The 18,287-nt window shown below is 41.0% G+C and overlaps 2 protein-coding genes across 3 annotated transcripts in view; both read right to left on the reverse strand.

Moving 5' to 3' along the window:
- PHF11 (PHD finger protein 11) overlaps positions 1–1,398 on the reverse strand; it is a gene marked incomplete at its 3' end in the record, with an annotated part of 28,129 nt that extends 26,731 nt beyond the window's left edge. Inside the window, exon 1 of the mRNA XM_080689458.1 lies at positions 1,386–1,398. The remainder of the gene's footprint in view (positions 1–1,385) is intronic.
- Positions 1,399–7,508: 6,110 nt separating this feature from the next.
- The window catches only part of SETDB2 (SET domain bifurcated histone lysine methyltransferase 2), a gene marked incomplete at both ends in the record, with an annotated part of 38,064 nt that continues 27,285 nt past the window's right edge, over positions 7,509–18,287 (reverse strand). The window contains 5 exons of one of the 2 annotated variants that reach the window (XM_080689079.1): positions 7,509–7,626; positions 12,069–12,157; positions 13,404–13,744; positions 16,107–16,200; positions 18,126–18,225. In XM_080689079.1, the coding sequence (XP_080545205.1) occupies positions 7,509–7,626; positions 12,069–12,157; positions 13,404–13,744; positions 16,107–16,200; positions 18,126–18,225 (742 nt within the window). The remainder of the gene's footprint in view (positions 7,627–12,068; positions 12,158–13,403; positions 13,745–16,106; positions 16,201–18,125; positions 18,226–18,287) is intronic. The other variant, XM_080689080.1, reaches the window with a different exon arrangement.

The raw sequence follows: 18,287 nt of genomic DNA on the forward strand, positions 1-18,287 counted from the left end.
GAAGGGCTTCCAGGAACCCCAGTACCACCAAAAAAAAAAAAAAAAAAAAAAAAAAAGAAATTTAGCAAGACTCGGCAACCTAGTGAGACCATTTCAAAACCAAAAAATTTAAAAAGGCCTGGGGGTTAGCTCAGAGGTAGAATGTCCCTGGATTCAATCCCTAGCGAAACATGCGTGCGTACACACACACATGAGATTCAGATAGGAGAGATACCTGTGGACGCGGCGTGGGGGCTGGGGTGCTTTAGGGAAGAGCACATTGGTCTCTATCAGATCAAGCCAAGAGCAATGAAGATCAGAACTTCCCTAGGGTCCTTCTCATGGGTTTAGCAAACCTATGGACTCACGACTGATCCAACACGATTATAGGATTTTGGAGTTCTTAAACCTGAAGTTGATGACCAAGAACCAAAGCTGCACAAACATTACAAGCCTGGAAAAGAAGGAAGACTAAATGCAAACAACACAGCAATTCTCCACTTTTTGGCAAACTCTAGGCCCACCTCTGCCCGGGAATGAATTGCTAAGGCTGCGGCCTCTACAGCCATAGGCTCCGCACACGATCACTACATGGAGATGGCCTTAAAGCCCACCAGGGCAGCCCACCAGGGCACCGATCTGACGTCTTCAGGAAGGTGGCCAAGGAACATATCCTGTCACTTAATAATGAGTAAACCACGCGTGGTGGGGCACACTTGTACACCCAGTATTTGGGAGGCAGAGACTGGAGGATGCTCCATAACTTAAGTGACAGTTTCAAAATAGAAAATAAAATAAGGCTGGGAGTGTAGCACACTTAGAATGTCCCCGGGTTCAATCCCCAGTATTGCCCCCCCACCCCCAAAGAAAGGTATGCGAAACTCACAGAATGAGGTTCACTAATCCTCTAACTCCAATTACAATTCCCTTCCAATAAGGTACGGCTATACTGTCAAAACCCTGGGCCCGGTTCCTGTTTAAGGCATTCTGGTGGTAAGAGTTCTCTTGGAGGCCGGAGGTGGCGGAACTCTGGCCATCCCGGCACTCGGGCCGAGGCAGGAAGCTCGCGGTTCGCGGCCAGCTCGGCTTCCAAATTAAAGAATAAAAAGCTGGGCTGTAGCCGGGAGGTAGAATGCCCCTGGGTTCCATCCCCAGTACAAAAAAAATTTCTCTTTGGACATATCCGGTTGGAGGTCATTCCAGACATGGAGGGAATCGACGGAGCCCGGGCGCTGAGCCCCCTCCTGCAGCCCCGCCGCCGGCTGCGGTCCCCATCCGGCCCGCCGCCTCCGCCCCCCGGGCCGCTCCCGCTCCGCACGGGCCGGGCTCCGCGGAGGCCGGGCGGGCGAGGCCGGGCGAGCGAGGCTGCGCCGGGAGGCTGCCCCCCACCCCGCCCCGGGACTCACCGGTGGGGCGCGGCAGCGCGGGGCCCGGCTCGGGGGGCTCGGGGGCGCGCGGAGGGCCGGGCGGCGCCTGGGCCATGGCGGGCGGAAGTGCTGCGCGGGCGGGGCGCCGAGCGCCGGCCCCGGGCTTGAGTGTGTGTGTGTGTGTGTGTGTGTGTGTGTGTGTGTGTGTGTGTGTGTGTGTGTGTTACTGGGAGTAGAACCCAGGGGTTTTTCTACCTCCGGGCTACACTCCCACTATATATGTGTGTGTGTGTGTGTGTGTGTGTGTGTGTGTGTGTGTGTGTGTGTTTGTATGTATGTATATATATAATTATTTTTGGAAACAAGGTCTCACTAAGTAGCCGAGGCTGGCTTCGAACCTGTGCGATCCTGCTGTCTCAGCCTCCCAAAGGCGGGGATGACAGGCGTGCCCCACCACGCCCGGCTTCGATCCTTTATTTTGAAAGCGGGTCTCACTGAGTTGCAGAGGGCCTGCTAAGTAGCTGAGACTTCTGTGAACCTTGATCCTCAGGTCTCAGCCTCCTGAATTCTGGGATGACACACTTGCACCACCATGCCTGGCAACATGGATATTTTTTAATTCTAATTTTGGATTTTTCCGAAGGGGATACTGGGGATCGAACCCAGGGGGTATTCTACCTCTGAGCTACACTCCCAGCTGTATTTTTTTTAAAATTTATTTTAAACAGGGTCTTACTAAGTTGTGGAGGACTTCAGCAAGTAGCTGAAGCTGTCTGCGCACCCAGGTCCTTCTGTATCAGCATCTCGAATGCTGGGATTACAAGCGTGCACCTCCATGCCTGGCTTCCTTCTTATTTTTATTTTGCTAAATTGTCAAGCCCTGGCTACTACCTGCCATCCTCCAATCTCAGCCTCCCAAGTACTGGGATTACAGGCGAGTGCCACCTTGCCCTGTTTAAATAGGCATATCTTAAACGACACAGAATTAACCAACCCTAAAATCCGATTGCCAGTAGCATGCCTTTATTTAGCAGCACCCACGGGAACAGAGCACCACACAAGAGGACATTTTTAGTGCATATATATATATATATATATATATATATATATATATATATATATATTTTGTGTGTGTGTGTATAATACACACATCTATACATATACAACACAAATATCTAAACTTATTCTGGGATAGAAGCCTATAATAGATTTGTTGAATTAAAGGAAAACTTTGTGTCTTGGACTTTGAGGAGGTTCTAAAAAGAGGAAAATGCAAATTGGGGATGGCAGAAAAAGGAGCAATTTGGATTGTCCCAAGAAAGACTTTGAGCTAGGTGTGGTGGTGCAGGCTTGTAGTCCCAGCATTTGGGAAACTGAGACAGGAGGTTCATGGTTCTGGACAGCCTCAGCTACTACTTAGGCCCTTTACAACTCAGTGAGAGGACCCATTTCAAAATAAAGAATAAAAAAGTAGGGCTGGGGGTGTAGCTAGGAGGTAGAATGCCTCTGGGTTCCATCCCTAGTACCGCCAAAACAAAACAACAACAAAAAACCAGGTTGGGGTTGAGACAGAAGGACTGCAGGTTTGAGGACAGCCTCAGCAGTAGTGAGACTCATCAACCAGTGAGACTGTTTCAAAATAGAACTTTTAAAAATAGGCTGGGGGTGTACCTCAGAGGTAGAATGCCTCTGGGTTTAATCCCTTGTTCTGCAAAATACATACATACATACATACATACAAATGGCTGAGGATATAATAGCTCAGTGGTAAAGCTACCCTGGGTTTAATCCCAGAACTCCCAAAAATAATTAATTTGGTTTTTGAGAGATTATTTATTTGAACTTAATTTAGTTACCTTTCATATAAATCTATTTTAAGTTTGAACCTAAATTTCTTTAAAATAAAGAACTAGATAAAAATTGAACATAAAATTATTTTAGAAAATGGGAAACCAATGTCCCAGAAAAAGCAACAAAATTCTGCAACCCAACTGTCTACAGACAGATGAGTCGAGAAGCCCACTTATTCACAGTAAAGGTCTAAGCATTTAAGGCAGTACACTAAAATAAATTGATCGAATATTTTTTGTGCAAAGAGATTATTGTGGATCAGCCAATATTTCCTTGAGATGTCTTTGGAGTCTATCTGATATTCAGAAACCTAAAATATTCTATTAGTCTCATCCTCTTGGGGTATATTTCTCCGGAAATCTTGATGTTTTAGCCTGGACTGGTTCCCAAAGCTAGCATCGTCCATCATTACCCTAAAGATTCCCTTTGTCTCTTCTGTCAGATGTTTCCAGTTAAATCCTATTATTTTCTTTTTGTATTGGGGGTTGAACCCTGAGCACTGAATTATATCTTTAGCCCTTTTTTTCATTTTTTGTGATAGAGTTTCACTAAATTACAGAGGCTGCCCTCAAAGTTGTCATCCATGGGATTATAGTGAAAGACCCCCGCAGAGGGGAGACCCTCAATCAAGCCTTGGGATAAGCGACATCCAAGTACACATGAGAGACTTCCTTGATGCAAACGCAAAAGGTTTATTAAAGAGCCAGTGCACTGGGGCCAACTTGTAACTCACACAGGAGCAGAGATCGACCTCGAGCGACTGGGACTGAGGGTATTTATAGGGAAAAGACCACTAGTTAGGGGGGGATTTGGCCAGATTGCATGCGCTTACAGGAAATTACAGAATCATTTGAAAACTACATTCTGTGGTCAAATGTTACGTAAGATACTAGGTGTAGTCAGCAGGTTCCCGGCACAGGGCGCGCTGACCCAGTCAGCATAGGTAAGATGCTAGGTGGATTCCTGAAACAGGGCGTGCTTATTGCATATTTCTCATTCTCAAGCCTATATTTTTTAACTATTAGCTGGTTGCTAGGGGCTTATACTTTTTCTTTTAAAATGGAGCCTTTCAAAAGATGTGTACTATGACACTGGGGCCCAATAGCTTTCTTTCTTTTTCTTTTTTTGTGGGTCTGGGGATGGAACCCAGGGGCAGTCTACCTCTGAGCTACACCCCCTGCCCTATTTTTATTTTGACACAGGGTCTCACTAAGTTACGGAGGGCCTCACTAAGTAGCTGAGGGTGTCTGCAAACTGAGATTCTCCGGTCTCAGCCTCCCCTAATGCTGAGATTACAAGCGTGCGCCACGAGGCCCGGTTTCCAATGGCTTTTGAAAAGGAAAAATAGGAAATGTTTAGAAGCTATGCATGTCTGGAAAAGTCTCTTTGACTTTGCTCTTACACTTGATTACTATTTTGGCAGGGAATGGAATTCTTATCTTGAAACTTAACAGGATTATTTTTCTCCCAGTGTTCTGCCTTGGTAAGGGTCCATTTTTATCCTTTGTAGTGGGTATCTGGTGAAATCTTTCAGTCTGAAAACTTTATCTCTGATGATATATTTATCTATATACATATATGCACACATGCATTCATACCTATTTTTCCTGCATATTCTGTCCTGGCCTTTTCTTTATGTGTGCTTCGGTCCCTCACATTGGAGGCCTTCTTCAGTTTGTAGTTTACTTACAGTTAATGGACTGTGTGAGAAAGGCCTCTTTGGCTACTGTACATGGCCTGCCTGAGCTGCTTTGCTGAGAAATCCCCTAATATCAGTTTCTTCAGGGTTTTTTGACCTGGAAAGATACAGTCCTCCTTCTACCTGGCGATCAAGAACAAACCTTGGGCTCCTAGGGTCTGCTAGTTTCTGGTTTTGTAACCCCCCCCCTCATAGTTTTGTAATCCGTGTGTGTGTGTGTGTGTGTGTGTGTGTGTGTGTGTGTGTGTGTGTAGTACTGAGGATTGAAACCCATGGACATTCCATGTGAGCTACAACCCCAGACCTATTATATTTACTTTAAAACAGAGACTCACTAAATTTCTGAGACTCATCTCAAACCTGTGGTCTTTGTCTCAGTTGCCCAGTCTAGCCTCAAATCAAACTTTTTATCCTCTTCGGTACTGGGGACGGAATCCAGGGGCATTCTCCTTCTAAGCTATGATCCTCCCACCTCAGCCTCCCAAATGCTGGAATTAAAAGAGTGCACCACCATGCCAGCCATCAAATGAAACTTTTGATCTTTTTGCCTCAGCCTCCTGAACAGCTGGGATTACAGGCTGCACCACTGTGCTTCGCTTTCCCTTTTATTTTGAAACAGGGTCTTGCTATGTTGCCTGTGCTGGCCGTGAACTCACTATCCTCTTGCCTCAGTCCCCATAGAATTACTTTTAATTACTCCTTTGCAAAATAATATTCCCATCCAGCTTCTTAGGAATTCCTGGCAGCTGAATGTAGATTTTTCTCTTAGGGATAAAATTAGTTTCGACTCTTAGAGGGTCTAAGTCTCCTTTTCCACTACTGACTCAGGGGCGGTAACCTATAGCAAAGTGGTTAACTCTTTCTTTTCTATAGAAAATCAAGCCCAGGACATACCAAGAGGTTATTTTGGATTGTAGAGCCCAGGATTGTTTTCTTCTCTTGTGTATGTGTGCTTTTTTTTTTTCCCTTTTTTTTCGGTATTGGGTATACCTCTGAGCTACTATACCTATAGCCCTTTTTATTTCAAAACACGGTCTAAGTTGCTGACACTGACCCTGACATCGAACCTGCAATCATACTGGCTCTGCCTCCCAATTACTGGTATTACAGGCATGTGCCACCACTCCTGGCTTTTTCTTGTGTTTCTGAAGTGCCCAGAGCAATTCTGTCCAGCTGATCGAAGATAATTTTTATTCATTTCAAGGTTTCTTTTACTTACAGCTTTACTCCATTTTGCACAAAATATTAAAATTTCTCCAAGTTTGTACTCCCTTTTGTCCTGTCTGTATTGAAGTAATGAAAGGAAACTGAAAAAACTTAATCTCAAAGAGTCTGACAACCTTACTGAAGAGCTGCTCCTCCCACTCAAATGGCTGATAAGACAGTGGTTCAGGGAGCCAGATGTAATTTCTTCAGCAAGTGTTATTATAGTACTTAGAAGGGATGAGGGCCTCATCCCTTCTCAGTGAGACCCTGATAAAATTACTCAGTGGTGGCCAGGCGTGGTGGTGCACGCTTGTAATCCCCGCGCTTGGGAGGCTGAGACAGGAGGATTGCACAGGTTTGAAGCCAGCCTCAGCTACTTAGTGAGGCTCTCAGCAACTTAGTGAGACCCTGTTTCCAAATAAAATATAAAAAAGGCCTGGGAGTATAGCCCAGAGGTAGAAAGCCCCTGGGTTCCACCCCCAGTACCACCAAAAAAAAAAAAAAAATTAGTGGTGGAGTAGTGGACTAACATGCATGAGGCCATCACCACATTCATGTGTGCGCGCGCGTGCGCGTGCACACACACGCACACACACACACGAAACCAAAACACCAAAACCAAAAAATATTTGGGGTAATATGCATAAAATTAGTTCTTAAATATTCTTCAGCCAGGCATGGTGGCACACACTTGTAATCCCAGTATTTGGGAGGCTGAGACTGGAGGATGGAGGTTCATGGACAGCCTCAGCTACTTAGTGAGGCTCTCCGCAACTTAGTGAGACTATTTCAAAATAAAGAATAAAAAATAGGGCAGGGGGTGTAGCTCGGAGGTCAAATGCCCCTGGGTTCCATCCCCAGACCTGCAAAAACACACACACACACACACACACACACACACACACACACACACACACACATTTTTCAGGTTCTGTTGCCCATCACAGTAAATTATGTGCCAGGAATTAAACACCAAATTGTAGGTAAAGCTGTGCAATTTTGCCTTTGTGGGTATAAACTAAAATAATCAAAGAAGCAATTTAGAAATAGCTGAATTCTATTTTAACTTTTGTTTTCCTTAATATACAATTTACAGATAAGTTATAAATCATACAGTGGCATTTCATATAAAATATACAGCTCCATTCAACTCATGTACAGTGTAACAGCAGTAAAAACAAGTGCTAGCTTATGCAGATGAAAATGTTTTAACTTTGTTTCTGGCATTTCTAAGTCACAGAAATAAAGCTAGAAATAAAATATGAATCTCTGAACAGGTAGAGATGAGAAGAATTACCTTGGTGAACAGCAACCTATACTTATTCAACAGATGACTGAGGGTTCTTTTGCAAGGCTCCAATTTGAACCTGATAAACTAATTTCATGAACAGGCATTAGCTACATATTTATAATACTTTTTTTCTACATTTATTAACCCCACATTGACAGAGTATTTCCTTGTCAGGCACAGTCCCAACTTCATAATTATAATCCCATGTTAGTTCTGTTCTTGCTTTCACATACCTACAAAGGAGAAATGAAAAATAAAATTGTTAATCACATTAAACAACAACCAAATGAATCAAACTTGAATGTCAATTTTCATATTAACACCGCTAGAAACACGATCTCTTCTTTCTCCCTGACATCCATCAATTAGGAGTGACCCTTTATCATGAACAGTCAATTGAAAACTGGTATGGTGGTTCACATCGCAATCCTAGTACTAAGAAAGGAAGATCACAGGTATAAGGCCACTGCGTGGTAACTTAGCAAGAACCTGTTTCAAAATTAAAAAAGAATTTGTAATTTCAAAATTACAAAAAGAATAGGGGTATAGCTCAGAAGTAGAACACCTGAGTTCAAACCCAGTACTACCACCACCACACACAAAAAAAAGTAACAAATAATGTGAGGGATGGAATGTAGCTTAGGGTTAAAGAATTTGATTAGCCTGTGTAATGCCCTGAATTCAATCTCCAGTACTATAAAAATAAAAAATACATAAATAAATCACTTGAATTTTATTTCAAATCTACTAATATCCATGAGAGAGAGAAAATGTTGTTTTGCAAACATGAAGCCTGTGGTATAGGAGCAGGTGGGGTAGTTATAACTTATAGAAGACATAGCACACTGTCATTTGTCCTCTGAACCGAAGTGGGTGAGATCTGACAAAATAAACCCTTTCAAAATTTAAATGAGGCCGGGCGTGGTGGCGCACGCTTGTAATCCCTGCACTTGGGAGGTGGAGACAGGAGGATCACGCAGGTTCAGAGCCAGCCGTGCTGGCATAAGAGACCCTGTTTCCAAAATAAAAAGTAGGCCTCACCCGCCAACAAATCGGGGGATTGAGGAATAAAAAACTAGTCGATGATGCTACTCCAAATGAGGTAAGATGTTTCATTCAAACCATTGTCCCATTAGAGGGTGAAAATGAACTTCCCCCTTTCTGGTCCATAACTCAAGCACAGACTATTTTCATCATAAATTGAAGAGTGTGTATCTTTGTTTCAGAGGTAGAATGCCCCTGGGTTCCATCTCCAGTACCTAAAAAAAAAAGACTTCCGGGAAGATGGTGACGGAGAAAACTGGGGCTTACGAGCCCCACTAACAAGCAATCTCTATTACCACAAAATCAGCGCCTTTCATAGCTAGAAAACACCATCAGCAGAGAAGCAAAAAAGGTAATTACAAGGGACAGAGAAAAAGAGGGCTGGAAAAAAGAGACACCAGAAAGAAACCAGACTGCAGTGCTGCAGCCGGAGCCGTGGCGTGGAGCGGCGGACACCATCTTCCCTTGTAGCATCAGGTCCCAAAGAGGAGGGGGACTCAGAACGGAGCTCAGAGCCACAGAGGAGATACACTGGCCTCACAGCCGAGGACCTGGCAGCAGCGCTTTACTGCCGGCGGCAGCAGTGAGTTCACCGGACAGCACCAAACCAATGAACTCAACAGTCCACCAGGCTCCAGAGAGGAGTGGCAGACAGTGAGCTGAGGTGAGCCGCTGCGGAACAGCCGGGAGGAATTCGGCAGATTTTTTGGCTCAGGGAGTGTCTAAAGCTCCCAGGGGCTGGGCTCAGCACACCCTGCAGGGACTCAGAGCGGAGCAAAAAACCAGAGAAGAAATATGCCAGCATCACGGCAAAGGGCGTGACAGCGGTGCCATATTGTCACCGGCGGCAGCAGCAGCGAATTCACCGAGTACACTACAGCTCCATCAGCGCACTCAACAACAGTGAGTTAAATTGCGGGCCCCAGAGGAGAAATCCCAGTACTGTACTCCCTGGGACTTGACCCAGTGGGGGAGTGGCGGTGGCAGAGATATCACACCATAGGAGAACGTGCAACCTGGCAACCCCCCCATGGTCTAAAGTGGCCTTGATTGACTCCCTGGGTCTGAGACTCTGCCATACAACCTAGTAAAGGAGTAGTGGGGACTGAGATACCACAGACTCGAGATCCAGAGCACCCTAAGTGAAGTCGTAGTGACCCAGGGAAGAACCCAGAGAAGGCACAAACTTCCAAAATCATGGGAAAGAGGAATAATAATGGAGCAATGAATGCCCACAACCCCACAACATCAGAACCCGATAAAACAGAAATTCAGAGATTTCTAGAAGATCAAATCAGGAAAATAACTGTAGAAATAATAGAGGTGTTTCGAAAAGAATTCAAAGAGAGCCAAAAAGAGATAAAGGATGCAATTAATGAAGTAAGTACTCAATTCAAAGTACAACCGATTAGACCACATGGAGAACAGAATCTGGCTCTTAGAAGATGATCACTCCAAAAATGAACACATAGTTTCTAATTTAGAAAAAAAAAATCCGACAGCAGGAATCTGACATTGAAGAAATATGGGCCCATCTTAAGAGAGCTAACCTAAGAATAACTGGAATAGAAGAGGGAAAAGAAGGTGAAACCAAAGGGATCAACAATCTCTTCAAGGAAGTAATAGCAGAAAATTTTCCAAACATAGAGCAAGAGGTCGATACACAGGTACAGGAAACTTATAGAACCCCCTTTAGACAGGATCAGAGAAGAGGATCCCCACGCCACATAATTGTCAAAATGACCAATGTGGAAGCCAAGCAGAGAATCTTAAGGGCAACAAAAACAAAGGGCCAAGTGACATTCAGAGGCAAACCAATGAGAATCACTCCAGACTTCCCAAACCAAGTCATGAGAGCCAGAAGGGCTTGGAGTAACATATTCCAAACTCTGAAAGAAAACAACTTCCAGCCAAAAATTTCCTACCCAGCAAAACTTTCTATCAAATTAGATGGGGAAATAAGAAGCTTCCATGACAAACAGAAACTGAAGGAATTTATGTCTTCAAAACCAGAGCTAGAGAAAATACTCAAAGAGATTAACTACAAAGAAGAATTAGGTAACACACACCAGAACCAGAGAAACAAGATTTTCCATCCAACAATCAACTAAGATTGGTTATCTTTGGAGATTCATTATTTATTTTAGTCCTTTACCTATTTCTAAATTGTATTGTTTGCTTTTATTGTTGCTAATTTTTAGGATTTCTAGTTGGAATATTAATATACCTTCAGATATAGCATTTGGAAATATTTTATCCCATTGTATCAGTAACTTGTAACTCTGTTTACATTGTCTTTGGATATACAATATTGTTTTATTTTTTAGGGAGTTTGTTTACCCTTCTGCTACCTGTGCCATTGAAATCATATCCAAGAAATCACTGCCAATTTCAATGTTGTGAGGTTTAAGGACCCAGATTTTCTTCTAAAAGTTTATAGTCTAAGATTTATAATTAGGTCTTTATCTATTTTGAGTTAATATTTGTATATGGTGTTAGGTAAGGGTCCAATTTTATTCTTTTTCATGTAATTATTATTTTTCAACAATATTTAGTTAAAAAATTATTAACTCCTCCACCAAATATTCATGGAAACCATGTCAAAAATAACTTGACAATATATGGAAGAATGCATCTCTAGGCTTTTGTTTAACTCCAATGGTTTATATATCTGCCTTTATAACAGTATTACACTGTTTCAATTATTGTAACTTTATATGGTTTGAAATCAGAAAATATACATCTAGCTTTGTTCTTTTTTGAGATCGTTTTGGGTATCTAGAGTCCATATTCCATATCAGGATAGATTTTTTCTAAAAAATAAATAAATAAATGTATAATAGTTTCACCTAAAAAAAAAAAAAAGGAAAGAAAGCAAAAAGAAATATTGAAGTGTTATCTTTAAGTCATCAAAAGCTTGGTACCAGACAAATGAAACTGTTATGTGAGATTATCACTGTTAATGTTGGATAAATGGCTATAATACTAGATATCAATCACTAAGCCAAGCATGGGAAGGAGGGATGGGGAGGGAATGAGGTGGGGATCAGGTAGGGGCTAATTCGGCGATGTGTGCATGTATGTCTACAAAAGTTTTTTTTATCCCATTATGATGTATGAATACAGTGCACCAATAAAAATAAATAAATAAATAAAATAATAAAAAGTATAAAAAAGTAGGTCTGGGAGTATAGCCCAGAGGTAGAAGGGCTTCCAGAAACCCCAGTACCACCAAAAAAAAAAAAAAAAAAAAAAAAAAAAAAAAAAAAAAAAGAGGAAAAAAATTAAATGAGAGTAAGAATAGGAATATTCTAGGATACTAGACACTTGGGGCTACAGTTGACATCTTTTTTTGTGTGTGTGTGGTATCAGGGATGGAAGCCAGGGGCGTTGTACCTCTGAAGCACTCCTAGTCTTTTTATTTTTGAAACAGAGTCTCACTGAGTTGGAAAGGGCCTAGCTAAGTAGCTGAGGCTGTCTGCGAACAGCGATCCTCCGGTCTCCACCTCTTGAATGCTGGGATCACAAGTGTGCACTGCCATGCCCAGCCAGATCTTTTTTATAGTTTTCATTGTCATTTTTAAAGCCATAATTTCAGGATTAAATCATCCCAGCAAAATCTATTGCAAACCTGTTAGTGAAGAATGCCACCAATGGAAAATCTCTGTCATGTGTTTCTACAAAAACATTCTGTACCAGGAGATTTGGGCAGCAACTATGCTGTTAATAAACAAAACAAAACATAAAGGTTAGATATAAAGTTTGAGACCTTGTACTTTAGTTTTATGTTTATGCTTATATATAAAATACCACAGCTCATGACAGTTCTGTTAATAGCAAGAACCCATTCAGAAAAACCCTGTACTGATATTGATATATTGGTATTGGGATTACAAGCATGTGTCAACACACCTGGATGAGACCCAGTTTCAAAGTAAAAATAAAATAAGGCTGGGGGTGTAGCTCAGAAATACAATGTCCCTGGGTTCAATCCCCAGCATCTCTCCCCACCACACACACACAGTTACTATAAAGAGTGGGGACAGGTAAATGGTGGCACAGTACTTCTCAAGATATGGCTTAAACATATAATTAAAAAAAAAACCCAAAGTTTTCACACAAAATGTAATGTGAAGAATATCTATACAACCCAACTTTTATAGCCTATTCAAAAACAGGACCTTTAGAGAAAAGACATGTAAACAGTTGGTTTTCTTCAGAACACAGCCATTAATTATCCTCATTCCAAGGTTCCTAACTTGATCATACTCTTTGTATTACCATCACTCCAGTATTGTTTGACCACCAGCTGTCATCTTAACACATTGAAGAGATTAAATCTCCACAATATTCAGGGGATATGCTGGCTATCATTTAATTTCGTGACCACTTCTAGTCTATATTTGTTTCAACCTGGTCAGGTGAGCTTGAAAACCTTTTGACATATTTTCTCACACACCATTTTTTTTTTTTTTTTTTGCAAGTCTGAGGATGGAACCCAGGGGCATTTGACCTCTGAGCTATACCCCTTGCCCTATTTTTTATTCTTTATTTTGAAACAGGGTCTCATTAAGTTGCAGAGAGCCTCACTGAGTAGCCGAGGCTGTCCATGAACCACGATCCTGCTGTCTCAGCCTCCTGAATGCTGGGATTACAAGCATGCGCCACCACGCCCAGCTCACACACCACTTCTCATAGCTTTATAAGCAAAGGTAGGAGGTTTTAAGTACTTTATATTAACTCGTTTGATCCTATAGATAGCTATTATTATCCTCACATTATAGATGTAGGAAACAAGGTCTCAAGAAGTTAAGTAACATGCCACAGGCATACAAGTGGAGGACTGGAATTCTAACCCAGACAGTCTGGCTTCAGAATCTGTTAATCATATTTTCCTCATTATTTATGAAAGAAGCATAGAAAAAAATAGTTGTTTAGCAATATGAACCTCAGTCCTTATACTTACATTAAGGAAGCGACCCACATTTCCTTCTCTTCTGGCATCCAATAAAAACACATTCCCTTTATCTGAAGTTCTTAAAGAATCAGATGAAGTATTCTTGGTTTCAAGTAGCAACTTTCTATCATTAAAGACCTGCTGTTTTTGACATGCTGGAGAATTTTCCTCTTGGTGCTTTTTGATTTGAACTTCAGACCCTTTTTTAACATTTTCATTATCCAATGTGGTTGCTTGGTTACATCTGCCCCCTGGTGGAGTTTCTTCTCTATATTTAGTTACATCTATCACATCTGATTCCGTCAGCTGATTATCTTCAGAATCTTCAGTGTAGTTTGAACTTGAGTCCTCTAGTAGACATTGTTGAGAAGGAATTGTCAGGAAATAGACTTGGCTGAGCAATAGTACTAGATTAGCAGTACTAATTGGATGCTAGATGCTTTGATCATCCTAATCTTTACAACATATTAAAGTAAGTAATTTTTAATTTTACAAATGAAACTTTTGACTCTAAGTGGAGTAAACAAATTTGCCTGACTCTTAATAATAAGAACCGAAGTAACAAATCCAAATATCTTTGGCTCCTAACGCCTGCCTTCTTTCTACTACATAGCAATGGCTCTTTATGAATCCACATGTTGCTTCTTCATTACTGTTTTTAATCTCTAATCCTAACAAACTGACTTGCTTCTCGGAATTTGCTTTCAAGTATATTCAGGTATGACAGAGTGGGGGTTTGGTAGGTATTCAGGCATTTGTGATGCCAGTGAAAGGCCAGAGAAGAGACTGTCAGAGTCACCTTGCAAGTCCCAAGAGCACAGTGATGTACTGCTAGGGATTTCTACGTACTAATGTCCGGGGTGTAAATGGATGACCATCCAATAATTACACTTCTGTAAACAATGAGATTTCAAAATTAGATAAACTCAGTGGCACAAAGAAATTTCAGTTAAAAAGTTGATGTCACAGAAGCTGACAGTAGAACAGTTTTATCAGTCTGGGAAGCGTGTAAAGGTGAGCAGAGTAGAGAATGGTTAATAAGTATGAGGCTGCAGATGGATAGAAGAATAACTTCTAATGTTCTACACAGCATGGTAGGATAACTGTGGTTGAAATAATTAATTGTACATTTTATTTTATTTTTGTGGTACTGGGGGGGGGGGCCAGAGGCTTTTCTACCTACTGGCTATATTACCAGACCTATTTTATACTTTGTTTGGAAACAGGGTCTCACTAAGTTGCTGAGAGCCTCACTCAGTAGCTGAGGCTGGCTTCAAACCTGTGTGATCCTCCTGTCTCAGCCTCCCAAGCACTGGGTTTATAAGTGTGCACCACCACACCCCGCTTGTATATTTTAAAATAGCTAGTAAAGAGAATTTTAAATATTCCAAACACAAAGAAATAAAAAATACACATGTCTATATATTTATATATATGGTGACAGATATACCAATTACCCTAATCTATTATTATACATTGTATACATGTATTGAACATTACACTATATCCCATAAGTATATATATATATATATATATATATATATATATATATTTTAATGTCAATTTAAAAAATCGGTTAAAAGGAAATTATACTTCTTTAAAATGAAGGTTCTTGATTTAGTTACTACTGTCATGGTTACTGTTCTTACAGCACTCATATTTTAATCAGTACTGGTAAGCAATAATAGTTATGTAAGTGATATTTAGATTGCCCACTATGTGCATTGTAGAAGTCAATGAAAATGGCAAAAGAATCAAAAGTAGCAACAGTATTCATTATGGCTCACATTTGATACATAAAAATGCCCTTTCTTGATAGAACTTTTCTACAAGGGATTGCCATGCCTCATCCAATCTTTATCCTTTAATAGTAGGTAGAGATTCCAGCTTACAGAGACAAAAAGGCTTAATGGGAGAAGGGGCAGCAAGGTGGGTGAGTTCTTTAAAAAGAGGCATCTCTCAGCAACATCTCAATGCTGAGGGAGCCACTGAAATGCAAAGTACCAAAAATCTAGGTTTGTCAACTTATAATATTCTATGGCAGATAACTGGTAACTCTTAAAGATAAGCACTGGGGGCACAGCACTTTAGCTTTTGCTAAAAGTGGCTTTATTTTTAAGCGTCTAAAAGAAAGAGTTAGAAAGTAGCTGCTTTGGACAATGCCTCCATAGATAATACCTGTAGACTATGATCACTTTTGACTATTAAACTTTGCGGGTGTAGCGTTAAAGTAGAAATAATATGTAAATGAACAACTGTGGGTGTACTCAATAAAATTTTACTTATGGACACTGAAATTGTAATTTCATATAATTTTCAAGTGCCATGACATATTCATCTGATTTTTTCCAACTATTTAAAAAGGCAGTTGGGCACAGTGGTGCACACCTGTAATTTCAGTACTTGAGAGGCTGAGACAGGGAGATTGTAAGTTCAAGATCAGCCTTAGCAACTGAGTAAGACTCTCAGCCACCTAGTAGGACCCTGTTTAGAAAGAAAAAATTTAAAAGTGGCTCTGGGATCAGTCCCCAGTAGAAATAAGTATTTGGACCACAAATCATTGTTTGCCAATCTCTTATCCAAATAAGTTGTAACTTTTGTGATAGACGCAGCATATTTGTTATGAAATCTGAGAAAATGAGCTACAGGTACTGAGCAAGAGAGAGACAAAGGCAGATGAGACGGGCAATTGCAAAGGGAAAGAGAGCCTACTTTGTGTTCCCCTGGCTGTAGAGTTCAGGTGTTCCCAGGCTGGTTTAAAACTATCATTATCTCCGGAGGTGACAGACTCCAAGGAAACAAATTCCTTAAAAGAAAATAAGAAAGATATCCTTACTTCCTAGGTCAGGAAAAAGTAATCAGCAGTTAGGCCTCTCTCGGTATCTATCTTCATAGGCTATTTCTACTAGATTAATTTTGAAAAGATCACCCATGATATCAGGAAGAGTCTTTAAAAGAAGCCAATCTGAGCCCGGCGTGGTGGCGCACGCTTGTAATCCCCATGCTTGGGAGGCAGAGACAGGAGGATCGCACAGGTTCGAAGCCAGCTGCGCGCACTGGCTTAGGAGACCCTGTTTCCGAATAAAAATGTAAAAATAGGTCTGAGAGTGTAGCCCGGAGGTAGAAGGGCTTCCAGGAACCCCAGTACCACCAAAAAAAAAAAAAAAAAAAAAAAAAAAAAAAAGCCAATCTGTATCCCTCCTTAACTGTGTTCTACTTATTGGCATTCTTTTTTTTTTTTAAAAATATTTTGTGGCACTGGGATTAAGCCCGGGGGTATTCTATCCCCGAGCTACACCTCTAGCCCATTTATTATTTTGAAACAGGGTCTCACTAGGTTCATGAGTCTCACTACTTGCTGAGGCTGTCTTTGAACCTGAATACCACTTTCAACTACTTGAAATCCACCTGTCTCAGCCTCTCAACTACTAGGATTACAACCGAGCACGACCATGCCCCGCTATAGGCATTTTATTAAGCCAAAGCTATAAGGATTGTCACAGCATTCTTTGGGCATTAAAATCCCATACATCTGTCTGTATATCTAAAATCAAATCAATCTCAGTATTGAGAGAGTATTGATATAAGATTATAAATTTGACTTTAGTTGTAAATTGTGCAAGGATAAAAAACTGGCTAGTTTCTATTTCAAAGAAAAGCTTAAAGAAGCTGCCTGTTTTTATGCATTGTAGACACTGCAGTCACCTTAAGTGGTAACATTAACTTTAAAAGAGGGGTATATGCCTAGCACAATGCTCAGCACCCAGCTAAATGCTCCATAAATGTTGACCATCATTCTTTTCTTCAAGTTCTCAGCAACAAGATCTGCCAATATTTATTGAAGGTGAGCGCCAAGCACTGTGTTAAGCAAGATTTCTTCTAAGGTTTACCTCATTTAATCCTATTTTACAGATGAAAGAAATGCCCTAGTGAAGCTGTTATCTAGCCAGCAAGTAGCACAGCTGGAGGCTAAACACAGTCTGACTATGACACAATCTTTTACAAGCTATATGATACTGAGGAAGTTATCTACTATATTGCCACTAGGCAGGAGCAGATATATGCATAACATGTAGAGCAGGATTTTTATTTCTCACCAACAAGCCCTACTGTAAGCTACCTTATGTGTGCTCTAGTAGTTTTCTTTTATATTTCTATGCTTCCAAGTTTCAGTCTCTGACTAGTCTTCTCAGCTCAGACTGAACAGTATACCCCAGAGAATACCATGTAAAAATAATGCTTTCTGGATTATTCTTTTATAAATTTGCATATCTTTCTTCTAGATCTCAAAACCTTCTTCTCCTTAACCTAAATTCCCCATCACTTTTCTCCTGTATCACTATTAACCTGTGTGTCTGTGGTGCTGTGGATCAATCCCAGGCTGCCCTCACACATGCTAGGCAAGCACACTGTCACAGAGCCACATCCCCAGCTCCACTATTAACTCTTGACCACTAGCTTCTCCCACACATTCTCAGATCCAGAGAGCTCTCAGTTTCAGTGGAGTTCATGACCAACACGCTCCTCATATATCTAAGCAGGAAACATGCCAAAGCCCAGACAATATTGACTAAAACATGTCCTGAGATTTCTTCAGAATACCCATTCCAAACCAGTAAGAGAAAGCCTACATACTATTAAGTAATGTAAGTATTTTGAACTAAGTAAAGGGAAAAAAGGTAAAGAAATAATGTTTTTAGAAAAACCCCATCTACATTTTGCAGTTTTTACCATCTTTTTCCCATTGTGTTGAGAAATAGCTGTCTTGACCTTAGGACTTTTAATAACTGAATGATACTGAGTTCTTGAAATGTTGTTATGGTTCACTTCTCTGAAAAGGAAAAAAAAGTAATTTTGTTTATCACTTAAAAACTCCCTTCATTGGACCTTGAA

The sequence above is a fragment of the Muscardinus avellanarius genome, assembly GCF_963383645.1.
Source record: "Muscardinus avellanarius genome assembly, chromosome: 2".
In the NCBI taxonomy this organism is placed as follows: Eukaryota; Metazoa; Chordata; class Mammalia; order Rodentia; family Gliridae; genus Muscardinus; species Muscardinus avellanarius.